Here is a 27423-nt window from a genome sequence, read left to right as displayed (position 1 = left end):
AACTTATATTTGTCATTAAACAATAAAACATCATCTCTTTCAGCATTTGATTTTTTCTTTTTTGTTGTTGTTGTGCGTGTTCTATTTTGATTCAAATATTGGCTTATGGGATTTGCAAATCATGCAAGTTGCTCCCTCAGAGTCTCCACAACATTGCTGAAAACTTTGGACGATTAAAGGTAAAAACAAACGGAAGCACTTACAAAAACAAAATATGTTTATTCAATTTCTTAATTAAGATTATTATACATTTTTGCATTGAAACAAGCTTCATTTTGGTACGGTGAGTCGCGTGTCAATTTAACTGTGGATCTTGACTGAATAGGTCGAACACTTCCATACTCGAAGACACGCTTTGTTCATTTAAGAAAAACAAAATCATTAGTACACTTGCCTGGAATAACTGTGATGAGACTGGAGCAACGGATGCAGTAAAAAAGGAAGACTGCCTTTTGAAAAAAGGACATGGACACATCTCAAACAAGGTCAGGCAGACTTATGTTCTGAGAAGAGGTCAGGCATGTGTTGAGAAGCACTTTTTGGTTGAGCTTTGAGGCAATGTTTGAGATGGCCTTGCTGGTGATGAGCCCATGAATGTCTCGATGTCTGTTTGTGCATCAGTGTGTGCTTTTAAACGTTTTGTGCGTGTGTGTCTGTGAGATGTAATCTGTTTTGAAATCGAAGCAATGAACTGTATATGAGATGTACTTGCAGCTGCTGTGTGTGTATGTGTGTTTAATGTGTATTTGTGCTCAGAAAGAGAAGTATTTGGTGAACCACTCCTGCTTCAGCCCTTCTATCCCCCTCTGCTCCAGGTATGGGCCCCTACAAAAAAAAACAAAAAAAAAACACACATACTGATGTGTAAAATCAGACAATTGCTCGATTATGAAGCCATATTTTTGGAGAATAGAAGCAGCTGAACGAAACACAACGTTATTATGTGTCCCTCCCTTAGAGTTGTAACATCACAGCCCAGGTGGGTCGAAATGTTCATACCTGGTCGACTGGGCCTGCAAGTATGCATGTGGCTCCTGGCAAGAGGGGGACACGTATCGGATGCCCGTCTGCGGTGAGGGGCAAACGGGAAGAGGAGCAGTTGGCGCCGGGGTCGGAGGGATGCAGGAGGTCCTGGATCTGGTGGAGCGAGGGAGGGAAGGGGAGGAATGTTGGCTTAGGGAGAGGGAAGTGTGCTTGTGTGGAAGAGAGGAGGTGGAGTAGTGGGGGGAGATATGAGGATGGGAGGTGGGCTGGTGGGGGAGGGTTGAGGAGGAGTGCTGATGGACGGAGGAGGAGGAAGACGAGGAAGAGGAGTGAGGAAGGAAGATGCTCCTGTCGTAGGCAGCCGTGCTGGGAGTGCTGGTGACACGAGGCGGCGACTCCACACGCTTCGTCTGTCAAGAGGATCAAAATTCACAAACAGGAGAGATTTTTTTTTTTGAGAAAACAGTGAAACGGTGTGAATATAATTTGTTTTGTGATGTAGTTAAGGACCTTCCTGAAAACACTTAATCCGGATGTGGCTCATTGTATTAAGCTGTAGATCGAAAAATCTCCCCAACAAGTAAGTCATTTGCTCCCGTTCAAGCAACTTCTGCAACTAAAGTCTGCAGCCCACAGCAGTTTAGGAAATGTTTTGGCTTTTAAAGGAGGCATACTGTGCCCTTTTTTTCACAAGCCGACACAATTTCCTTAAGTCTTTATGAAATGTCTGTGACATGCTTTGGTCAAAATAACACAGAGAGATACTTTTCTTCCACTAACTTACACCTCTAATCGAGCGGCTCATTTCAGGGGGTGGAATGTCCCGCCAGACTTCACCCTGGCCCTCTTTTTCTGAGTCAGCCTCTTTTGAGATCTGAAATACTTGATAACCCTTATAGCACATTAGTATGCTATAAGAGGGCATGCGGTAAATTCCCTGACAGCTCAGACCCTACACCGAACTGACCCTCATTGTTTTCTTAAATATTTCCATTTCCCTTGTCTGCAGTTTGACCATGGACAACTGGTAGGCTACCTCCTTTAGGTGCAGTCTCAATGCGAGTCATACATTAAAATGGTTCAAGTTGTTAGAACGTGCAGAATTTGTCGGCTGCTGGTCGAATAATAACACTTTTGAGGACTCGTGTCATGAAGCAAAGTGGAGATATTGAGGGAGTTGATTACATAACCTTACAAAGTGATATGACAATACCCCTGTAAATCCAATCAAATCATTGAATGTGACATTTCGTACTAAAACGATGTATTCAGGTTAGTATATTCTCCCAAATATATGCTCTCAAGCCCAGAAAAAAAAGTGATTCCTTTTTCCATGAAACATCCTCTTTAACCTCTTTTTTTAAAATCCTGCTGTGTATTTAAAATTGTACAGCTACTAGAATAACCTCCAAGCCTCTATACAATGGAAAACTATCCCTCAACAGACCCTCCCACCTGAGATGTTTTTCCAGAACAAAAAAGTCAGGCGGTGCAAAGGAGAGGTCAGTGTAACGGCAAAGATGACAGTTCATCTTTGACTAAAGTAGTCTTTCTGCGGGTCTGACGCTCCAGTGAGGAGTGTAAAGGAAGAGGGAGACACTTCAGTTTACCTAATGTAGGCTGCACCTTTGACCTCAGTAGAAATGCAAAAGACCAGGGATGAAATTATCTTTTAGCCCCTTGAAAAAAAATGCCACTCAGCTTTTTAAGTTCCAGATGATGCTGGTCGAATTGTGCCTACTAAAAAACGCAAGTAACCAGTTCAGTATATAGTCAAATGAGAGGATGGGAAACAATCTACTCATCTGTTTAAGCTGGCCAATTTTTTTTTTTTTTTGGTCATTTTCTTACATGTATAAAACCTCATTCTTTACAGAAAGTATATAAAGCTAGAAATGATTGAGTTATGATGAAAAACATGTTTTGTGAGGTCACAGTACATTCAAATCAGTTGATCCCTGAGTCTAAGTGAACTTTTCTGCTAAAGCTGAAGATATTCTGTTTACAAGACTGTCACAGATGTCTGCATATACTAAGAGACAGACAGACAAGCTGAAATCATAACGCCTCTGGCCACAGACGTGAAAAACAAAGAATGTTACCAGCCTTGTCAGGCAAGCTCGACAGTCAAATGTCTGCTAATTTCATATTGCATTTCAGTGTAAAGCTTTTCACTGACCGTCAGCCACACACCTCATTAAGAAAAAAATCTCCCAAATCTGTATATTCACTGGCCAAATGTGATGTTAATAAAAGCAGCACATCTTAAAGTCACCGTGGTGATCCGTTGACTGGGCGAGCGTGTGTCAGAGACAGAAGTTTGGCTGGAAGGAGACGCATTTTGACTTTATGCACATGACCCAAAAATGACAAACTCACCCTCATGGTTGGCGTGACGTTCCCGGGGCGGGACTTGCTGTCACGGAGCCTGAGGGTGCTGCTGTCCCCGCCAACAGGAGGGTGGAGCTGCAGCTGATGCCTCTCCTCCTGCAGGGAAGGAGGATGAGGGAGGACTTTCACCGGCCTTATTCATGATTGGTGTTGTTGTTGTATTTGTGTTGTGTCTGCAGGGCATACTTGTTTGCAGAGCTGCCTCATGCCACACAGATGGCGTGCACAGCGCTCTGTTAGAGGACACTTTAAAAAAAAAAAAAAAAGGCCATTTTCTCTTGTCCATATGACCATAAATGATTAATGGGAACGTTGTTCCAAATGGTTTGAGAGGGTTCCAAGTATGACTAAATTCAGTCTGGTGATTCTGCACCATGATAACTTACTGCTGATGGAATTTTTCTGTGGATTTTCCTTGTCTAAATCATAGAAGCTGTTGTTGCCACTTAGGCGTGTTCACTGTCTATACTTGTCTTTACTTTATTGTCAGGATGTTTCTTTTACTGGAATATGACCATGAAGACACAGAGATAAAGCATAAAGCAAGGGCTCAGCAGCAAAGCGGAGACCTTGCAGTTACATGGCATTCATCACAAGCACGAAGACATGCCTGTACTTCGACATGCAGGGCGCAGAGGTGCTCAGATGAATGAAAAGTTGAAACAGCTACAGTTCCACGCCTCCTGAGCAACCTAAATCTGCTAATGAGAACTGTGTGATGTAGTTTCCAGATCAAGAATAAATAATCAACATCCAATATGGCAACTCTTTGGCTAATGAGTACAACTTCAAAGGAATTTAGCAAATTAACCTACAGATTTTTTTTCCTTAAACGCTGTTTATAGTATTCAGGCTAAAGAAAAAGGAAAAAAAAAAAATCAAGAAAACAGAGGAACTTATTATGCATCGTACCTGGAGGATCATTTGTTGCCTTGGGAATACATGAAATTGCATGTACAGGTCTATTTACATGGTTTGATGAACAAAGATGAGGCTGGTGATATTCACTATTTCTTTCATGTTATCAAAAAAGAGAATAAGAATGTTAAAAGTCTGGAACAAGCTCTGATTCCACCCCGTTCCCAATGCTTTCCTCCTTCCTGACCTCATACAGCCTGTTTGTGGAAATTAGCACGACTTAAAAACAGGCAGCAAATGTCCCGTTTCACTCATGAATCAACTAGGGACAGTGTATTTATCGCAAAGTATTTTCAGTTGTGTATCTATTCACATTTGCTCTTCTGATCAGATACAAAGCACAGTGCCGTTGTTCAATCAAATGAAGGAACAGATCACACAGCGTAACACAGCGGCTCCTTCTTTTCCTTGTCATATTAAAAAATGTTACAATGTCAGTTTTTCATATAAAGCACAACCAAAGCTTCAAACTATGAGGCAAACATTTGTTTTGAGAAAGTTCTCTTTAATCATCTGCTCCACACGCAGCGTGCTCACAATGCCAGGCAGCTGGTTGATCTTTCATTCTTTATGCAAGCTGAGCTTAAGTTGACTTTCTAAATGTTTCTAATTGGTTGTTCCATGGTATTTCTGAATAGAACAATAGGAGAAACCGATTTGTGTTGACCAGGATTAAATCCTGGACCAGCACCAGCACATCTAAAGCGGTCTGATTGCACAGACTCTAATGGTACCTGTAAGATTTTCCAAAGGTTGAGTGCAATGTAAAGGTTAAGTTGGGAACATTCTGTAATGGCTGCCAAAAGGTTCCCACATTATAGATGGTGGGAAAATGTTTGGAGAACGTTATGGAAATTTCCATGTAAACCATATGGCAATTAAAACAAATTTTGGGGGAATTTTCCTGCGCCAAAAAAAACATGTTCCTGAAACGTGTCGGCTGGGTTATAGACTCTTTTAAATAGTTTTCAGCAAATATGGAGCACTATGGCACAGATAATCAGCACACAGTGAACTTCGCCAGGCTTCCACTACACAAAACAAACTGCTGGTGTCAGTGGTTTTCAGGTATTTTATTGGCAGTAAGAAAAACATACACTATAACCAGCCTTACCCCTAAACCTATAGTCTTGAGTGAATACAACGTTATCGGAGAAGCGTTTCCAAAGGGAAACGGGATGCGTTGTTGTGTGTGTTCTCACCACGAGTCGTTTAATGAGCTGGTCTCTCTCTGTCAGTTTCTCCTGGAGTTTCCCTAACTGCAGGTCGTCAGATCGAGGCTCCCTCCTCCTGCACCGCTCCTCCCGCTCACGCAGCCTGCAGTTAAATCATATACACAAACACACACACTTTCTCACATACCTGCACTGATATTCAATCAACCGTAATGTTTTCATTTCAAACTCTCTCTGTGTGCCTCCTATGTTCTCTACTCACTCGTTCTCCAAAGCCACTATTCGAGCTTGCAGGTGATTCTGGGCGCTGCTGTATTCAGAGACCAAGCTCTGCATCTCCTTCTTGTGCTCCCTTCTGATCTCCTCCACCTCCTCTCTCCTCTTCTCCTCCTCCCGCTCCTTCTTCTTCTCCTCGTCCATCTCCTCCTCTTTTATGTCATCCTCTTTCTTCTCCTCCCAGTGTTTCTGCGACTCCTCGAGTTTCTCCATTTCCACCCTAAGTTTCTCCACTTCCTCCTTTAGCCGCTGTGCTTCTTCCTCCAGCTGAGCGTCTCTCTTCTTCTGCAGATCTACGCTCTCCTCTTCTTTTTCCTCAGCTTCAGGATTCTTCTGCACTGACCTGGGAAGGGACAGTGTATACAAGAGAGGGATGGTAATACTTGGCATGTCATCTTTCATACAGAAAGACAAAAAAAGAAAAGTTGGAAACAGTGAATGATGTTTTCAATGTTCAGCCCACAGGACAAGACAAGTGCATGTGTGCTATATAGTATAACTGTACATGTACAGCCCATTCCACACAAGTGATGGATCTGACTAAGATTCCGAGAACTTGTCCAAACGAGTGATGAGGGCTACAAACTATGTTAACTGAAATACTTCTGTTGAATGAGAAATAGTTTAGTTATTTTTCATGTCACAACTCACTGTGTGGCCCTGTGATGGACTGGCGACCCGTCCAGGGTGTACCTCGCCTCTTGCCCAGTGGCAGCTGGGATAGCCTCCAGCCCCCCCACGACCCTAAATTGGATTAAGGGGGTATAGAAAATGGATGGATGGATGGATGGATGGAACTCACTACTTTGGGCTTGTTTTTTTACCCAAAAATGGAGCTGGCCTGATCATCGCAGCAGATTAAGATCACTCTTCGACCAGAAGCTGACCAGATGTTCACTCCACAACATCACTACAATCCTCTTTTTCTTTGTAAAGCAAAACTTTGCAATAAATCTCTGCAGAGTTTCTGTGAAAATAAAAGACTGAAGAATAATGTTCGAGCTGGGAGAAAGCGACTGATTCAAAAGCTGCTGCCTTTGCCTCCACTGAGCGAAATCCCTGTGGCTGATGGTTTAAAAATAAATTCATCGAATAAACATGCAAGAAGTGTCCACATTTGGATAAGATAATGGACCCCAAGAGTGATCTTTGAAACCTGACTGGAAAAAAAATATGTATCTCTGAGGCCAAATGCCGATCAGACGGAGTGAATCTAGCTAGTGACACCACAGTGACTTGTGGGAAAAACTGGCTGAATATTTCATGAGTGATGCTGACATTCTCTGAAAGTGAGTCTATTAGACCCAGAGAGGTTTTAGAACCACAGCCTAGTGGTTGTCAGTTGCATTTAAGTTTAAAGCACTCGATGTCTGACGTGGGAGGACTTCATCCATCTTTTTATACAGTCAGCATGGTTGCATATATCCAAGAATTTAAACGCAGCTTCCATAATGTTATCAGAGATCGACTGGAAAGGCCCCCTAGGCCCCCGAAGAGAGGGTGTTTTCTAACAAAATAATTCATAAAAATCCTAAGTTGCAATACTATCTTGCAAATTTCTATAACTCTGTGTTGCTCGGAAGACAATGAAATGTGTTCAGCTCTGTGACTGGTGGGCTTTTGGTAGAATTACAGCAGGCAACATGATAGTGATGCAATTACAGATCTATTTTATTCGATAGTTGAATTGACCAAGCCTATAGTTGGTCCCACAGCAATTTGACCATGAATAACAAGGTACTTGAAGCATTTACGTCTCAGAGGAACAGAAAACTAACCATATAACGCGCTTACGTACAGCTTGTGTAATGGTGTGATGATTGGTCAGGAGGATTTGCATTTTCAACAAAATGTTCTGTGTTTTGGTAATGACACTCTTTCTAAATTACACTGGCAAATTATCGCTTTAACTTTTGTTTTAGAGCTGTAGTGGTTAAAGACAACTCTTGCCGTGGGACAATTAAATGTAAGGACAGTAGCAAGGTTTGCTGAGGGTAGTATAGATTCAATTAATGTCAAAACTACCATGAACTTTAAATTCCCTTCGAGTAATGCACTGTGATTCTGCACTACAGTAATATACTGTATTAAATACAGTAATTATCTGTTGGTGCTGCTGAGTGAAATGTTTTACAAACTGTTGCTTTATACTGCTTAATATGCTGTATATCAATGCATCCATTCAATTTCTATACCCGCCTAATCCAATTCAGGGTCGGGGGCTGGAACCTATGCCAGCTGCCCTCGGACGAAAGGCGGGGTACACCCTGGATGGGTCTCTAGTCTAACTGAGGCAAACAACCATGCACTCTCACACCAAAGGTCAATTTCTGTTATTTTTCAAGTAGAAATACAGAACTGTCACCAGTTCCAGCTTCTCGAATACAACAGTTTTTCTGGTCTGGGTCCTAAAAAACACCAGATTGGGATTGTTAATATCTTCGTGTTAGGACACGATCAATTTGAATAAGTCCCACTGAGCTATTTCTAAATGTTCTGGAAAATTTGAATATTTAAACCATTTTTTCGACATTTCTCAAGAAAAAACGTCAGCAGCTCATGAATGAATAATGACTTAATCAATGGCTACAGCCCTGAATGGTGTCAATAATGCCGAAATAAGAGATTAACTCTTCATACCACTCCTTCAATTGCTTCTTCAGCGCTGCATTTTCTCTCTGAAGCTCCATCATGGCGCAGCGACTCTCGTCCAGCTGTCGCTCAAACACCTGATATTGGTTCTGCTGCTTCAGGTCCTACACACACACACACACACACACACACACACACACAAAACCAGACAAAGAAGATAATGGAGATTTTCATTGTAAGTGTTTGTGTCAAGGTTCAGATCCAGATTTCAGCTTTTAATGAGGTTAGTTCTGCTACACACATCGTCGTGCTGTGTTGGCTCACTCCCGCACCCATGGAAGAATTTATTCATAGAAAAAAATAATGACAGATTTAAACCTCTGCGATTTGATTAAGTGTGCACACAGAAGCAGATTAAATCTGCAGAGTACAGGCCGTAGCACACGGATAAAGAAAGTCTGTGCGTTGGTACGTGCGCTGGGATTAATATGCGGCCCTGTGGTTGCTGCAGCATGTGTCACCTGTTGCAGAGCCATCATCTGTGTGTGTGCTTGTAGTTGGGCCTGTAGGTCTTCTATCTGCTGCATGTGTCTCTGGGTCATCTGTCTGCTCCACTCGGTGTGTTGCTGGGTCAACTCTGCGCGCTGCTTATCTGGTATCACACACGCACAAAACCACAGACAGAAAACATACTCAGTTTGGCCCACTGTTACAGGTACCCCTCTGCTGTTGCTATGGTGAAATTGTATCCATGGCAATAGCAACTTAAGTGCTGAATTTGTCATTTCAATGTGAACACTGCTCTGTGTGTATGCATGTGTGTCTGTACTTGCTCATTTTGTTCATGCAGCTGTTTTTGTGCTATGCAGACTGTGTTTCTGCCCAAATGTGCTTGTGCTCATTTGTTTTTATGTTTGTGTGTGTGTGTGTGTGTGTGTGTGTGTGTGCGCGTGTGGGTGTGTGTTACCGAGCTCCAGGTGGTGCATTGTCTGAAGTCTGTTCCTCTCAGACAGCAGATCTTCTTTTGCTTGCCTCTCCAGCGCCTGCAGCGCCATGGTGTGACTGTGTTTTTCCTCAGCTAAAGACTGGGTTTTCGGCTCCTTCAACACAACAACGCACATTTTGTTTTATTTTTGCAACAGCTGGATTCTTTACGCCCACACTGCCATGTCTCCAAATTTCAGGAGTATAAAACGTCAACGTGTATTTGCTCCCGCTCACAGAGAAACATTATGTTGCCTCTTCCCTGCAACGCTTTAATCAAAACTACTAAATTATTCATCACAGAGAAAATCTTTGAGGTGGCGTTCATTTGATTTTTCAAAGTGCGTGTGTGTAAGTACCTGCAGCAAATCCCTCAGTTTCTTGTTTATTTCCTTGGTGTCTTGGACCTCCTTTCTCAGCCTATCAATTTCAGGGTTGCCGTGGCAATCATCTCCTAGTCCCGCCTTCTTTTTGTCGGCCTGCATTGGAGACAAACGGTGAGCGAAGGATTTAAAGCATCTGTGTGCTGCAGCCTGAGGTGATGAGTTAGCAGAAAGAATTTAATGAAGATGTCCACACTGTTTTGAATTTTGCAAACTTCCAGCCTAAATAGATAGAACACAAACTTTCGAGTGCACTCCTTGTACTTCCAGAAAGCGGGATTGACATACTTTACGAATGGTTTTAATTAAGATACCCTAAATGAAAACTAGATGGGAAAATTAGGGATTCTGTAATGCAGTTTGTGTCAAAGCTTCACCTGCAGCTCAGATATCTGGCTCTGAAGCTCCTGTTCTCGGTCCGCCCACCGCTGTTCACTCTCAGCGACGGCAGCATTCATCTCTATCCTGAACTCTGCTCTGAGACGATCTTCACACTCTGCCCTGGAGGCACATGTCAGAATGAGGAGTGAGACAGGGTTAATCTACATGCAAATTTACTATTTAGTTATCATCTTTGCAAAGTGTCTTGTTTCCTGTGCTTCTGCCTCTTTTTCACTGGAACTATTTCATTTTCTTATTTTTTGGCTTAATGTGCATGGTTGTTGCCTAACTACCAATTAATTACTTGATTCCATGAGCCTAACATCTTATTTTTCATTGCCATACTTAGAGATTAAGAATGCTTGGGTTGTTTTTCTGGATCAGAAAAATTGATATCCAAAGCAAAGTTTTGTGTTTCTTTTTTGCATTATTGTTGTCTATTACTTGTGAGAAGGGGACGCTGGTCTTTTAGAGTAACTAAGCACGTTAACATATTATCAGCCCCTAACCCTCGACTAAATTGTGTTGTTTTTAGCATTTTTCATAGATGTAGCTAAAGAAATTAAATCAAATCAAGTGTCTTTACGACAGCCTGCTAGTAACCTAAGTGCAGACACAACACTTTTTTTTTTAATGCTCTAATGATTGATAGGTTAGTGTCGGAAAAAATATTGAAAATAATCTACCTCTGAAATAACCTAAAATCAAGTACAAGAAGCAGACTGAAAATGAGAGATAAAGCAGCAGGCAGAAGTCAAGACCCCTTTTTTTACAAGGAAGTCTGCCTGCTTGGAAACTAAATCTAAAGAAATGTAAGGTGGATCAAGACTTATGAACCTACGCTGTTAAATGGTTAACATATACTTGTTCTGGTAAAAAAAAAAAAAAAGAAAGAAAAACATTTCATGACTGTAAAGCCATAAAACGATTCATTTGAAAAAAGTGCAAATGCAGATTGAAAGCATTGTCAAGACTTGGTAATGTAAGACTAAGCAGGTGTGGTAGCTCGTCTTTGGGCAGCTACCTTATCCGGTCCTCTGTGTTCCGCTGGCTCTGCTCTAGAAGACTCTTCTCCGTGTTCTTTCGGCTCTGTTCCAGGACTTTCTCCTCCAGCCGATGCTTGTCGGCCCTCAGGGACGCTATCTCTTTCTGTTGTCTGTCACGCTGCCTCTCCGCCTCCTCCTGAACCCGGGCCAGTCGACTCCGGGCCTGATGAAGTTCCTCCTCCAGACGAGGGCTCTGCGTTCCACAGGAAGGTGAAGCTTCGGGGGGGCCCTTTTCTTTCTTGCCATTCTGTTGGACCACAGCCTCCAACCTACAGATCTGGGAGCACAGAAACATTTCCGTTTCTCTTCACAGCTTTCGGGTTTTTCATATTTATCTACAAATAATAGACGCTCAGCCACTTCTGACCTCAGTGCTGGCATCCTTTAGCTTTGTCCTCAACTCATCACTTTCCTTCTCCAGCCCGCAGCGTAGCTCCTCAGCAGCTCTCCGCTCCTCTTCCAAACGCACACAAACCTTAAAGAATATTCCCCCTCATCAAAACCATCATTACAGCAGCAATTAATCTTATCTTTAGCACTTGATCTAACCGTTCTGTCATCCTCTTATTACTGGGCCTTGTAAATAATTACTTCAAATCATGCGCACATCACAGGAAGGCAAAAAAGGGCACATTATAAATCTCTTTATATTTCTTAATTTACTCAAGATATATCCATCAGTCATGCTTTTAGCCCAACCAGTGGGTGAGGATGCCCTCAGGGATAACAAGAGAATAAAACAGATGAGAAAAAAAAAACATTTAAGCAACACCAAGTGACACATTTTAAATCAAATAACTCAATGTCACCTCTTCAGAGAAAATTGGTCGACTGGCTACATCATTAAGATATACAGTCCTGTCGAAAAGAAAGTACAGCCTTCTAATTCTAATGTTTTTTACGTGACATAATTATATCTTAATAATAATTATTCGGTCATTTTCAGGTCTTAAAATTAGGTAAAAACAGCCTTTCAGATGACCGACAATACATGACATATTACATTCTGTCATCATCACAAAAACTGACATTACAGAATCAGTGTGTAAAAAAAACCTGACTGAAGTTCACCTTTACTGCTTCTATAAAGATTTAGAGGGTAAAAATCTTTCCAGGAGTGGACATCCCAGCAAGTTTATCCCAAGGTCAGGCTGCGCAATGCTCAGGGAAACTGCATAAAACCCCAGAGCTACGTCTCGGACGCTAAAGGCCTCAGTTAGCATGTAAATGTTAAAGTTTATGACAGTACAATTAGAAAAAGACTGAATAAGCTGTTTGTAAGGGTTGCCGGAGAAAGTTGCCTCTTCTCTCTAAAAAGAACATGACAGCTTAGGTTTGTAAAGTTACATCAGAACAAACCACAAGATCTCTGGAACCATGTACTTTGGACAGAGGAGACCACAGGGTTTGGTCATAATGCACAGCTCAATGTTTGGTGGAAAAAAAACACAGCATATCAACACAAATGCCTCATACAAGCTATCGAGCACGGTGGTGGAGCTTTTGTGGTGGTGATTTGAGCTTGTTCTGCAGCCACAGCACCTGGACACCTTGCAGTGACTGAATTGATCGTGAACCTCTCTGTATAACATGAGGCCATCTGTCTAACAGCTAGATTTTGGTTGAAACGATCCCAAACACAGCAGCAAAGAGAGAATCGTGTGTTGCAACGACTCAGTCAAAATGACCTCAGACCTCAACCTGAAGCAGTGTAGAAAGGAAGAGTCGGCCAAAATGTCTCTACAACAATGTGGCAGGCTGATAGCATCATTCAGAAAATAATAACTTCAAGTTACTGCTGCTAAAAGTGCTTCTACGAGCTATTGAATCATGGGGTGAACTTCGATTTTTGTTTCACTGCTTCTGCATTTTGGCTTCGTTTCTGTAAAATAAATGACCCAGAATAATAATAACATGTGTTGTTTTTCATGTGTGTTCATCTGTATTTACTTAACTGTAAGATCTGATGAGGACCAGAGCATTTTTATCATGTCCTGATACGTCCAAGCTTGCAAAATAAATGATAGAGGCTGTACTTTATTTATACGCCTGAGAGGCCCACACATCGCTTTGTTTTCAAGGGTTTACAAGCTGAAAGTGTTCAGAGCCACAGCTTTAGAGTGAGTGGATAACACTGTTGAGGCGTGAGTGTGTGAAACAGCGTTCAGCTCAGTTAGCGTGTTACTGCGATTGTTGGTCACTGTATAGTCTATGCAGTACACTTATTTATTATCAGTTACATAGGCAACTGTCTCCATCAGGTCTGTGAATAAAAAGGTTTAGGATGGCTTCTGCGTACGATTAGTTGGATGTATTGTGTTTTTACAAGAGAAGATATTATGCGTGTCACACAGACCGAAAGCAGTGACAGCTGTGCCACTGGAGGAAAGGTAATGCTGTTATTTGTGGCACAATCACCCTGCACCAAAAATAATAAAATCGAAACTTTGACTGTAGTTGAAACTGAAATAATCAATGTTCCTTTATTATTTAACTATTTTTAAGGTTTTAATTCAAGTTGGTTTTATGGAGAAACGGTGTCCTTCTTTACTAGAGTCTGAAGTCTTGCCTGTCAAAAAAAGTTTTTTTTTTTTTTTTCAATTTTAAGAGTAAAATCACAAATGTTGATGTACAGTTTTATTAAGTTAATAAAGTAGTTAAATGTCTTGGGTAACTAAAAGACTAAAGATTTCACAATTGACATGCTTTTGCTGTTGATATCATTCTCCAATTTTCCACTGAAAGGGGATATAAATATATATATATAATTTTTTTTAATGGGTTTCTGAGAAGTATTTCTCTGTAGCCAGTGTCTTACCTGCAGCAGGTTGTATCAGAGGATTGTTTAAGTTCTGACCGCTTTCTAAACGGATGAACATCTGTGTTCAGAGAGTACCTGTCGCTCAGAGAATAGACTTTAAAACAGCTCTGGTTGTGTACAAGTCTCTTCATGGTCTAGCGCCAAAGTACATCTCTGACATGTTAAAGCCACATGAACCAACTCAGGCTCTGAGAACCTCAGGGAGGGGTCTCCTGCTGGTGCCCAGAGTCAGGACTAAACAAGGTGAGGCTGCGTTTCAGTTTTATGCTCCTAAAATCTGGAACAGTCTTCCAGAAGATGTGAGACAGGCCTCAACTCTGACAATGTTTAAATCCAGGCTGAAAACAGCTTTATTTAGCTGTGCATATGACACCTGAAAGTATTTTATCTGCACTCTTCATTTTTAAATTAATTACTTAATTATTATTTTTAATGGGTTTTTTATTTTTTATTTTTTTTTAATGATTTTATTGCCTTCTTGTGATTTTAAGTAGTTGTAAAGCACTTTGAATTACCTTGTGTACGAATTGTGCTCTATAAATAAAATTGCCTTGTGTTGCTACATATCAGAAGAAGAAGTAATGCCCGGCAGTAAGCTATCCAATAAGCCTGACACAATTCCATCCTTATTTTCAAAACTGAGATTGCTCTGACAGCTTTCTTCTGCAGGTAAGACACTAACCTGTAGTGTAACTGTTGGTCTGGCACATGCAATGCATATGTTTCTGGTCTGTGCTTTAACGTTAGCATATCTGTGATACCCTCTGTGTGGTGTGTGGACAGATGCTGACCTCTTGGTTGGTCTTCCTCTCTGAGCTCAGAGCTTCCTGGACGCTGTTTAATTCAGCTGCATGTCTCCTCATCACTTCCTCTATCGCCTTCCGCACCTGTTCCTTTAACCGCTTCCTGTCCTCCTCGGCCTTCTCCACCAATCTCTTCTTCTCCTCCTCCAACTTCTGATGCACATTGGCTCTCTCCGCCTCGACCTGTTCAATGTTCTTGTCCAACTGGGAACGAACGCGAACCCTTTCAACCTCCAGTTCTTTGCGAAGCCGGTCCACCTCTTCCTCTTTTTCTCTCCTCAGGCGTTCTTTGATCTCTTCCACTTCTTTGTGCAGCGCTTCCTTTTCCTCGCCTTTTTCTCTGCGGAATCTGTTTCTGTCCTTGTCAAAACGATCCTTTTCTTGCTCCCTCTCCCTCTGCAAGCTTTCCTTTTCTTTTTCTAACTCCTTCTGCAGTTTGTCCCTTTCATCATCTGCATGCTTTTGGATGCGACGCAGCTCTTCTGTCTGGGCTCTCACCATCTCAGAACGCAAAGTGGACAAAGCTTCGGCATGCTGTGAAGACACAAACAATAGATTTGTCTGTAGTTTTTTTTACTCCACACTGCAGTTGCTCGTCTTGTGTGTGTGTGTGTGTTTGTTACCTGGCGTATCTGCCGGGCGTGGTCACTGTTTCTGCCACTGCTCTGCAGCTCCAGCTCTCTGTTCCTGCTCTGCAGACGACTCACCTGGCTCCTCAGCTCCTCTGTTTCAGCACACACACAGACCTCACAGCCCCCACGATTCAACAGTTCCTCTGACAGACGCACACAAAATAAACACCAAAGTGAATGCACACACACACACACAGTCAAACCCACAGCGCATTCACAAGATAATTGTTCAGCTATGTGCAAGAGAAGCAAAACTGATTTCCATCAGGGTCCGAGGAGATAGTGAATACTTAAAATATTTGGAGCAAATGCTTGGGTGTATGAAGTCACTACCAACTCCAAAACGCAGAAAAAACACAGCCCTCTCAACCAGGTAGCGCTTTAGAGCTGCAGGGGATTTTTATCACACAAGCAGCTCAGAGCAGAGTTATCCAGCTCACATTTATTTATCACACAGTCATGAAATATAACAGGGTCTCAATATCAGAAAAAAAAAACATAATAGTGCATTTTGTCCATATAACCAACTATTCTTAATGTTATTCTTTAAAAAACTTGACTATGAAGTTCAGGGCTAATGCAGCAAATATTTGACGGAGAAATAAGGACATGATGTTTGACTGGTGCATCAACCAGCTGGCTAGATATTTAAATAACCCGGGCCAGTTTAACACATGACGAGATTGTGCCTGAAAGAGGAACCAGTTCCAACTGTCCGTGACCAAGCTGCAAATGAGGGAAATGTCATTTGAGAATGACATTGCCAGTCAAGTAATGACTTTGGTGTGTGCTAGTCTGAGCTCTCGGGCTACTTTATGCGTGTCATACTGTAATAATGCTTTTCAATGTTTATTACGTACTATAGATCTAAAAAACCAGTGGACCTGGTAGAAGAGGAGCATGAAGTTGAGTCGAGTTGGTCACAAAACTCTTAAAAATGCCTGCTCTTAAAAGAAGTGTTAATTAGAGGCTGACGGAGTTGAGGCTAGGCTAAGCAGTAGAATGAGGCTAAATTCACATGAATCCATGCAGCCATTTAAGAGATATAAACAAAAAATGTTATATCGACTTCTCCAGATGATCTTGACTCAGTTTTGCCAAAAAATTAGGAATATGTCCTGACAGTTTTTCTTTGTCTTTGATAGTTGGAAGTTGGAAATCCCCATTTCACATTTGGTATTAAACATAACAGGATTCCAACATTAAAAAAAAAAAACATTTAATACATTTAGTCCATACAAGCAAAAATGTTAGCCTTTAAAAAGCTGTTTTTCTGCCGCATAAACAAAAATTAATCATGAAAACTCAAAGAGTTGGACCAAAAGAAATAGACTTACTGCAGCGTCACTGCTTGGACCCCTAAAGGGCAAAGGCCCTAGACAAAGTTTTGTCTTATGCAATACACAGCAATCAAGGTTTTTTTGCTGACTAGGCATCATGACAGTTTGATGAAGCTGTCGGCCTTTAAGGAGGATGAATAATGGGAGTTTGTTGCATTATCTGTTTATATTACAGCGGCATGACGTGAAAACTTAATTTGCACCGAGTTTGAAAGAGTAATGAAAATGCACAGTTCAGCTGAGTTGACTTTTTCTTGCGAGCTACCTTCAGCAGTCAAGTAGGAAGACAGGTGAACAGGCAGACACATTCTGTGAGAGGCAGACTGTGGGACTACCTGCTCTGCTCTGCAGCTCGTCCTCCTGCAGCAGCAGCCTCTCCTTTGCGACCGCGAGCTCCTCCTCCGCCCGTTTCACCACGCCCTCAGCCTCCGACACCCGCTTCCGATCCAGCTCCAGCTCCTCCTCCAGGTCCTGGAGGGAGGCACGAAGGCCAGAAGGGGCGACGCAGAGCAGGGGTATGGGGTGGACAGAAAGCGCACAGGAGCAGAAAAGGAAAAAAGGGAAGCCGACGGCAAATTTGACACAGATTAGGAGAAGGGAGAGAAAGAATGCAAGTCAGACAAGCAGGCAGTGCGGAAGAAAAACACGAGAGATGAATTGTGGTGAGTCAGGGAGCTGTGTTGCCCAGCAGTGAGGCTTTAATGGTCTGCTGTGAGGGCTTATGTCAGCTCCGTGCCAGCTCTCCTAGAGCTTCACAATGCTCATGCGTGAGGTGGTAATGATGGTGGTGCAGTGAATCTATCCTGCTCAAACTACTCATTAGCAGATAGTTGGCAGAGGGAATAGCACTCAGGGAGGGCAGCCTGTGGTTAGAGAAGCATGACCCCCCCACCACCACCTCCTTTACCTCACTCGCTCCTTTCCCATCAACACAATCATTGGCTGGGGGCATCAAGCACAGGAAGCTGCAACATTTAAGTCTCTGGATTCTAGTTTTAGGATGACTGACAACATGTTACTGTGTGTGTGTGTGTGTGTGTGTGTGTGTGTGTGTGTGTGTGTGTGTGTACCTGTATTCGCTCTTGCAGTTTCACTGTGTTTTTCTTGCTCTCTGCCAGCTTCTCCAGGTGACTTTCCACCTCTGCCTCAGCCCGCTTCACTCTTTCTCGTAGAGCGCTGTGCATTCCTTTCTTCTCCTCCTCTTCCCTCTCCTCCCACCTCTGCCGCTCCTCCCTCCATTCTGCCTCGATTTTCTTCCTCATCTCCTCTTTCTCTTCATTTAGGTCATTAACCTTCTGCTCCCACTGCTCCCGCTCTTCTTTCACCGCCCGCCTCTTCTCCTCCTCCACTCGATCCCTCTCCTCCTTCAGTGCCTTCAGCTCCTCTAAGAGGGCCTTGACTTTTTTCAAGTCTTCGTGCTTTTCTGTTCTCCTCTCCTCCTCCTGTTTCTCTTTGTCCTCGTCCTCTCTTTGTCTCTCCTCATCTTTCCTCTTTTTCTCCTCATCAGCTGCTATTTGGAGCTCCTCACATTTGGCATTCAGTTCCTGGATCTGCTCCCCGGCTTTCTCCAGTTCTGTGCTCAATCTCAGGCTCTCCTCTTGGGCTTGACTGATCTGAGCCTTGGCCTCCTGGAGCTCTTCCTCTGCGGCTTGAAGCTTCTCCATAAAATCTTTTCGCCGTTCCGCTTCAGTCCCACGCTCCCTCTCCTCCACCTGCAGGCGGAAGCACTCAAAGTCTGCCTGTACCTGGAGGCACAAGGGATGAAAGGATGAGCTCCACGTTGCACTTTTTAAAAAATGATAATATCCCAAAGCTCATATATTTCTGCCCTGACACGTGCACACTACACATTTCCTGTACTGTCACACCTCGAAGGTGAACAGTGTGAGCAAACTTTGGAAAAGGCCAGACTGGGACCATGAAGGCCATTGAGTTTACAATGTTGTGACATTCAAGCCATACTGAGCATGTGGCAAAACATCATTACCAGCATTCACTGCTGAGACCAGGCAGCTTGGAGCCACACATTTTAGTTTTGAAGATTCTCACTGTTTGTTGCCACAACAGTCACCTGGGTTAGTTAGAAAGCAATAATATGCAGTCAGATGCGTCAAAAATAACATTTTTCAGGATTTGTGATTTTGTAGGAGCAGTGAAATCATCAGAGTATCATTTATCTTGCAAATTAGGCTCAGTTTGAACCCCAAAAATTGTTTGATTATTCGTGCTTTACTTACCTCTATTCTTAACGTGCTGAATGTTGAGCTGCAGCTATAGCAAAGAATTTAATGATTTTGCATTGTTGATTTTTGTGCTCAACCCAGACAGAAGGACTCTTTAAGCTTAACTACCAATAAATTGTAATGAATTAACTCGTAAAAAGTGTACTAATTCAACAATGATGGTATTTTTCTAAGTAGTAAACCAAATTTACACTTCTTCTTAAAACTATTCAGAAAGTTCCAAGCAATATATCGAGTTCCTTAATTTCTTACACTCTCAGTCTATTGACTGAAACTACGCTTAAGGCCTCCCTTTTCTGATGGGTAATAATTCTCCTCATCAGTTTCCTTTCCTGGCCTTTTTAAAGCCGTGGCCTTGAAATATTATTGCAGTGCATACATAGACATGCAAAAAAAAAAAAGTTCTCACTACATTTTCCTTTGCTTTGAATCACTGGGGATGCTAACCTGCAAGTTACACTTTAAGTGACTGTTCCCACTATTTAAAGGGTGCCTTTGTAAGCGGATATCCAATGTTACTCACGTAGTCAAATGTCCAAGTGTTACAGCTGCCCAGTGAACATTCAATAAATGGTTTATAACACATTATAATGTAGTCTCAAGTAGCTACTTGAACATTTTCAAGTGCATATTATTTGATAACAATTCTAAACAGCAACAATTGTAAATTCTTATGTCATATTTATACTTCAGCCTCCTCTTATGGGTCCCACCATAAAACCTCATGATTACACATGCTTGTGTGCTGCTTATTAATGCTAAAATAATTAAATTCCTTGTTGACATTTCAAAATGACACACAGTATATCAACTGCTGGGTCTTAGACTGGTTAACGTACAAACTACCTAAAACAGATTAACGGCTACAGATCACGGTCAGGGCAGGTTTGATTTGCTGCGCCAGCTGTCAGTTTACACATTAAATCATACCGATACTACCCTCTTGCCACCACTTGAGCAGCACGATCAAGAGGGTAAGAGAAAACTCACAAAAACACACCTGGGCTCCAACTCGCTGCTGCTCATCCAGAGACTCCTGCAGTTCAAGGAGACGTGTCCTTAACGCTGACCCCTCCCCTTCGTGGCACGTCTCCATTAGGATGCGGTGCAGCTCGTCGTGGTGAGCGTGGCTCAAGGCCTGCAGGGCTGTGTCCTGCTCCTCATTCTTCATGTTCAGAGAGTAAATCACCTGAAGAGGGGCAGGGAATAAACAGGGAAGGATGTAACAACTGGGCCCTCGCCTTTAGGAAAAGATTCTCTTTTAAAGGGAACTCGTGTTCTGCAGGTCCACTTAGAACGACTAAGTGGACCTGCAGAACGCGAGGCCTGTATGATGTGAACTTTTTCAACCACGAGGGTGTGCGAGGGTCCATCAAGCCACTCGGCGGCTGACTGCACGCAGCCCAAATATTTTGTAGCCACACTGACTGAGAATGCCAACTATGCATGCACCTGGACCAGTCCGTCCACTGCTTGATGCTTGTTTTGAGGTTTAAGGCTTGTTTTGCTGTGGTTTTGATAAGGCTAATTACAATTTCCTTTGGGATTATTTATTTATTTATTTGTTTAATTTAGAAATAATTTAAAAATAAGCAAAGGTCAAGTGACTGAGAAGTGCTATGTGTTAGATTTTTCAACATTGTTGAAAGTAATTACACAATAATTCAAAGCCATAACGGCAAGTCATTTTATTGTTTTTTTTTTAATTGGACTTTATTTGCTTAACTTTCCATCTTCTTTTTGGTTTGACTTTAAATCTCTGTATATGTTTCCCTGAACCTATTATGTATCTATATATTTCCTCCGTATCTATTCAAGAGAGGTACTGTACATCACAACAGCAACCAATACCACTACTAGCCCATCAACACATAATACTAAGCCAATTTTCGGAGCTGGCAGCTTTACGATGACAACTATTAAACCGGCTCCGGGGTAAAAATTCTATAAAACACAAATGGTAGAGGTCAACAGTGATTCGACAAACTGTGTTCAACTACAATAACCATAGACTTGTGAGCCAACACAGTCCAGCTTAATGCAGTGACGCCTGTTCTCATGTGTGGTGCCTCTCTCCCATCTCCCCATATAGAGTATGACAAACACACGTATGAAATATGGCCTATGTCCCCCCCACTACTCACTTTAACCTCTACGCCATGTTGACAGTGTCATCATCTGCTCCTGGTGACCCTGACGTCTCACTTACCCATTTGCAGAGGTGTGTGTGTGTGTGTGTGTGTGTGTGTGTGTGTGTGTGTGTTTGTGCGCACGCACACAGGGGTGTAAGCAGGAGATACATGGGCTCATATTTTACCCTTGACGCCTCTCTGTCTGCAGCACACAGCACTGCTGGACATTCCCTCTATGTGTGTGTTTCCGTGCGTGTTACGACCCTCTTTTGCACAAATACCCACACTACCTCAAAACTGTCAATCTAGAATAGTCTTAACGCGTATTTTGTATAATCCAGCCCCTGATATCGATCCCGTCTCAGAATCCTGTCAAACAGCGATACAGTTTGTCACGCTGGCTATTCGATCGCGTCACGGTGCACGAACTTTGGCTCATGGCTCATGACTCATGACACAGAGGAATGAAGGGTGAGCTGAAACCAGGGCAGGCTCTGAGGGGGCTGTATGCGTGTGTTTGTGTGCTGCTCCTGGCCGTCCTCATCGGCGGGTTTGAAAGTGAGAGCAAGTAGAGAAACATGGCAAGAGAGGAGAAAAAAAGAGGACAGTTTAACCAGGGTTCTTCTAAAACTTGTTAATGATGCAGACCAGAGGTTGGAACCCTAACGGACTGTGCCGTCCACCTGACCATTACACCAATCTGTAATGGTTGAATATCTCAGTTTGAAACTCTGTCCATTAATATGCTGCTGAATCAGCCTGCACTCTTCTGGGAGGGTTTGGTTTCTAATACATTTTGGAACCTGGCTGCAGGGATTTTCTCTTTCAAATGCAAAAGCATCAGCGAGGTCAGTCAGTCAGGGTCTATATTGCAAATAGGTCACAATTAATCGTGTAATTTTAATTTGTTTTTTTAGATAATCATCATCATGGTCGCTTAATCGTCGCAATTCTCTTTTTTCACTTGTTTGAAAAAATTAAAAGAAAGATGAAAACATCATACCCCCACAATGTTTTCCACTGTTTGATAGAGTTTGCACCCTCTTAATGACATTAACTCACAGCATGCATGTCCTCTGTTGTGGACACGGTATATCCGCCATGTGCAGTTTTTGTTCATGAAGTCTAAAAAGCAAACAACATTTGTGTGACAAATAATTATCCCCTAAAATTTCATAAAAGGGAGAGCGCTGATTGCAATTCATCCTGAAAGCTGCATTTAGGTCATGCCTGTGCAGGCTGGTCAAGTTCTGCCACACCAAAGAAGGAGGATCCATTCCTACGATGGGATGTTCGTCATTTTCAAAGACGAAAGATCCTCCTCAAGTATGAAATCTGGGAGCGTATCCTTTGTCTTAAATATAATCATAGTTAAAGGATTTTCTTTTATTTGAATGTAAAGATTCATCCCAGGCCAAGAAAATCGTCCTTAGATCAGAAACAAAGTCTGCAGACATATTGCTGTGAAATGTGAATCTGAGCAGTCACTGTATGATCTATAAAATGGAAATATGAAGAAATTCCAATCTGCTACACAAATGTTTAATTTTTTTTTAGACTTTTCTCTCATCCTTACTTTTTTCTTTTGTAACAATAAATGGTTGTATCTCTTCCACCGATTTAAATCTTTTTTGCTTCACCTCCGTCGTGCTCACTCTCTCTGCATTACGAGTGGGATAAAATTCATTCTTGATCTTTCATTTAAAGTTAAAACATGATATTCATGTGTAAATTATATGGATAAATCACTTCCCCGACTCATCAGTGTACCTGTTCAACTGATTTGCAAAGTTTTAGCATTTATCATTATCCCATTATTATCCTATTATCATTATTATTTAATATCAACCCAAATCCAAAAAGTGCCGCGGGCCTAGCTTAACCCTTTTTTCCAGTCTGGCCTTGTTAAGACTACCAGACCAAATCTAGTTTTTGGCATATTCAGATTGATCGTAGAAAGTCTGGACAACCAAATTATCCTTTAATAAAATCCTTAATTCGCAAATCAGATCCAAAACTCATCTGAAAATGCTTTGAAATCCAATTCAGATTGAATATCTACAGATGGTTCTAAATCCAGGTGCTCGGTCTGCTTTAACTAATCTGATCTGACTGCAGTCTGAATAAGATGGCTTATCCCGAAGGAGGGAAGACTAAGACATTGCAATGAAATCAAAAGAAATGTTCATTGTGCAGGACTGTGTGCCACTTTCTTTGACTTTTCGTGGACTTTGAATGAACCACACAGCTGAACGTGAAAACCTTTGAGGTGAAAGTTGAGGAAAATAAAAAATGACACTTGACACACGTTTCTCTCACACCACTTACAGTGATCAAAACCTACTAGTTGTCATTACAAAAGTTAAAAAAATGTTTATTAGATTTGTAACCAGATATGAAGAGTAACTCAGTTGAATCAGTTGATGTACTAATAGACATATTTTTAGGTAAATGTTCTTTGTGTGTTTTCATTTTTCATTACTCCACTAAAGCTGCATCACAGTTCAGAGGCAAATATTGAACTTTCCCACTCCACTTTCACTTTAAAATGCAGACTACAGATATAAAAAAAAGTTATAGAATATTGTAAATTTAAATAAAACCTTTTTATCCCTGAGGGGGCATTCCCAGCATACCCTGTAGACAATCATTTTAGATTAATTAAATCCCCGCACCAGTTTCAGTATTAAACCGACTAATAACAATTATGTTCGAATTCAAAACATTTTTCTGAAAAATGCCTTTGTGCAAAATGTTGGGTTGTACATTTGATACATTTATAGTTTTACTTTGACTAAAAATCTAGATGCATGACTTTATTGTGGAGGGTTTCTATCGAGATTTTGGTGCTCTCGCCATTAATTAAAAAACTTTTGGAAAAGAACATCAGAGCACTTCTCCCACTTTTTTTTTGTGATGCCTCTGATTCAGCTTCTTTTTTTTTTTTTTTCAGGTGTAAATCTCACGGTGCTGGGCCTGAAAGCTCGGTCAGAGTGGCCTCTTCCTACTGTAAATCCGGACTCGAGATCCCAATATCGATCCTGCCGGTCGATGGTGTTATTCATGTAACCTCACAAGTCAGTGCCCTTGCTTATTGACAATAACTTCATAGTCAGCAAGGCATGAAATGAATGATCTGTTTAGCTGAAGAAGGGGTGAGATGTAGACTGACTGGTCGTTGCACAGAGAAGTATGGCAAAGAAACGAACAAGCACATACCTCCACACATACCTCCACACATGTCAAAGAGGGTACTAAGCGTGCTGGATTACAAAGCAGGGAGCACTGTGAGGGTGCATGTGGTCGGCACAGGAAATCCAAAGATAGAATTAAAGCTGTCACACTTTAAAATGCTACTGTTGATCTCTGCCAGCCGTGTCAAGGAGACCACCCTTAGTATTCATGTGAGTGTGTGTCTGTCTGTTCACGCACCAGCTCGTGAGAACATTCAGAACAGCTGGCCTGACATGGTCAGCTCCCGCTTTCTTCCCATTGGCTTGCTCCGCCATGTAAACACACTCCAACTGGTTTATCTTTAGAAGCACCCATTCAGCCGGGACGGGCTGCTCGCACTGATGGAGAGGAAGGGGAGGGCACGGATGGAGGTAGATGAAGAGGGAGGGTGGGGAAGGGGGCTGTGTAAGTCAAGCATAAGGGAGGATGGATGATAGGAAGCGGGAGGGACGGGTGTACGCGAGGAGATGTGTCGAGGACAAGTGCAGGCGCGCGTATGTGCGCCTCCATGTTCATGCACACGGAAGAGAGGTTATTAAATATATAAGGTTACCACAGCTGACCCATTTCCCACTTCCTCTCCACTCTACACCCTGTCCCAAAACACTCAAATAAACCATGTGTCACAAGCCAAGCATCCTGGGGCTTACACCAAATATCAGATTTGATGATTCTTATATTTCAGCAGCGCTCTGGGTTTCAAGTTTTGTTCCCTGTGGTCACCAGAGCTAAAGCGGGCTTGGCATGGCGTGCATAAAGTTTCAAGACGGAGAAATGAATCCAGACTTCTGAGGAGGAATATTATGATGGAGAGGAGCGGCTGAAGGTCAGGGCCTCTGGCAAACGCCCCTAACAAGCACAGACACAAGTGCTGACCTCTCATCTGTGTCATCTTTGCTTATGTGTGCCTGCGTATGTGAGCAGGAGCCTTGTAAACGACGCACACTCGTACCCCTGGACACACACAGGCACTTACAGACTGCACAGAGGTGTACCCATAAGGGAAGTGCACAGTCATCAGTAATTGTCATTGCTCAACAAGCAGCGGGGTCATGCCCTGTCTCTGTAAGCATTATTGGGAAGCGCAGAGGAGAATCCCCACATAGCACAGCTTAAAAGTATGAAATACAGCTACTGCTGCTGCAGCTGTCAAGCAGCTCTGCCTGCACACTGACATATGCACATGGAGGAGGATAAACAGCAGAAACATTAGTGTTCATTTAAAAAAAAAATGCATTTATTATAATTGCAAATACCAGTGGGAGTTGGTTAGAGCCTCATAAGTGTGGGGAAGAGCTATTCTACACATTCCTTTGGATGCAATTTTGGTCTATTGGTCATTTTCGGTTCAAGCTGAACAAGAGGTGCAGTCTGCAATCTGCAAACCCAAATAATACGTCAACGCATGGTTAAAATAATCGATACATTAACTGATTATCACATCAGTCTTCACATCGCTGCGTGCTTATTTGGCTCTCAGTTCGCAGGAGATCTGCAGCCTACACCTAAAGCTCTCAGTGATCTGAAGTATGTCAGATTACCATCAGTCACGAAGACGCATGAACCTGATCCAAGTTTCCCAATCTTTATTCCACAAGATGAAGTGATTTCACAGCCGTAAAGCACCTTAGAGCTGACATTATAAACCTTCTGTGGCATTTTATTTTTCCACCTTCTCATATAACCTATTTTCCCATCAGATTTCGATAAACATTTACATTGTGCCTCTAATGTCTGTTGGTGACCATCACTGGATGTTTGATGGCAGATACTGAGGCAGCCATCAGATCCTCCAGTCAGCCCGACAGAGAGGCGTCGGGCGGCGCGCCTCTCTCGGCTTCAGCGGCAGGCAGGTCTTACCTTGGTGAGCTGAGCGATCTTCTTGCACATCTTGCTGTGCATCTGGTAGTCATACAGCTCCTGCTCGATATTGGAGAACTCTGCCGCAGTCCCGTTCACGGCGGAGCCCTGCCCGGGGGGCTGTGCAGCCTTACCGGCGCCTGAAGCCATCATGAAACCCACCCCCAGGGGAACTTCCCAAGACCGGAGGACTGCAAGAAAAGATCCCGCCGCCGCTCAGATGAAGATTGCCACCAAAAACGCGTCAATTTTCTACTCGTGCATCTCATTCCTCTTTCGGCTGACCCTCTCCCATGAACAGCATCTCGAGGAATTCGCTGCAAAACATTTGGTTGTAGATCGGCGGGGATCTCCTCGTGCGCTCGGGCTGCTGCTGCCCCCCTCTCCCGCTGTCCGCCCGGTGATCGCCGAGGTCACACTCTGGAAGTCCATCGGGGACGCGCTCGCGCCAACCGATCCTTTCCTGCTGTCAACAGATTTTTTTTTTTTTTTTTTTTTTTTTTTTATTCTAATAGGGAGCGCTGGAGGATGAAAGCATACAGTCCAACCACCTGTCTCGCGGCAGGGGCGGAGAGGGGCGTGTGTATCTATGGAACATTACCGGAGACAGCTCGAGAGGCGCACTGCTGCAGTGCTGCCCCGCCCCTACCGGCGCTGCTGTATCAATGCCGATCGGGACGGAAGGGAGGGGCGGGTGGTCTCTGGGGTCCAGTGTGATCACTCAGATACACAAACGTGCACAGTGGGTATTTTCACTGAAGCTGGGGGCCTAAGGCAAAATACAAGTCTAGCTGTGAATTTAATGGATAATATCTACTATGTACGGTGGCCCCGATGTGCAAAACACGTGAACATTGGACTAACATGACAACAAAAACCAGCAATACAACAAATCCCTCAAAGCACAGCAACAACAACAAAATAAACAAAAGGAAAAAGGACACCATACCACGAGGGACCCAGTTTCTCACACAACATAACAAAACACAATTAGTCTACATTTCACAGAACACAACTGAGCAGAGAACAAGAACACAGTGTGAGCAAAACAGACCTTTTCAAAACTGCTTTGAAATGTGGTATTATTTGGCTTTTTATGTTTTTTTTTTTCAGGCTGAGTTTACAGTCATAATTTCTGTTCTTACTGATAAAATTTTGTCAGTATGTTTGTGTTTATTGTTGCGTTTTCTGAAACGGATTTTTGGTCAAATGTTTTTTTTTTCTTTTC

The 27423-nt window shown here is 42.6% G+C and overlaps 1 protein-coding gene across 3 annotated transcripts; it reads right to left on the bottom strand.

Annotated features, from left to right (window-relative positions):
- Positions 1-199: 199 nt before the first annotated feature.
- Positions 200-26825, bottom strand: fam184b (family with sequence similarity 184 member B). 3 transcript variants are annotated; one of them, XM_075462875.1, is made up of 19 exons: positions 26196-26825; positions 19970-20158; positions 17797-18471; positions 17062-17197; positions 15378-15529; positions 14743-15288; positions 11498-11605; positions 11109-11407; positions 10081-10204; positions 9680-9799; positions 9304-9436; positions 8858-8988; positions 8385-8500; positions 6396-6488; positions 5731-6087; positions 5496-5610; positions 3364-3471; positions 1000-1394; positions 200-825 (listed from the first exon to the last, which is right to left on the bottom strand). In XM_075462875.1, exons 1-19 carry the CDS (start codon positions 26346-26348, stop codon positions 753-755), a joined length of 4023 nt encoding a protein of 1340 aa, XP_075318990.1. In that variant the 5' UTR covers positions 26349-26825; the 3' UTR covers positions 200-752. The 3 variants fall into 3 exon arrangements, with proteins under 3 accessions (XP_075318990.1, XP_075318993.1, XP_075318991.1); XM_075462878.1 differs by lacking the exon at positions 26196-26825 and adding an exon at positions 21114-21181; XM_075462876.1 differs by lacking the exon at positions 6396-6488.
- Between the last annotated feature and the right edge of the window lie 598 nt (positions 26826-27423).

Source organism: Odontesthes bonariensis, chromosome 4 (assembly GCF_027942865.1).
Source record: "Odontesthes bonariensis isolate fOdoBon6 chromosome 4, fOdoBon6.hap1, whole genome shotgun sequence".
Lineage (NCBI taxonomy): Eukaryota > Metazoa > Chordata > Actinopteri > Atheriniformes > Atherinopsidae > Odontesthes > Odontesthes bonariensis.
Note: the sequence above shows the minus strand (reverse complement) of the source record. Positions and strands in the feature narration are given on the sequence as shown.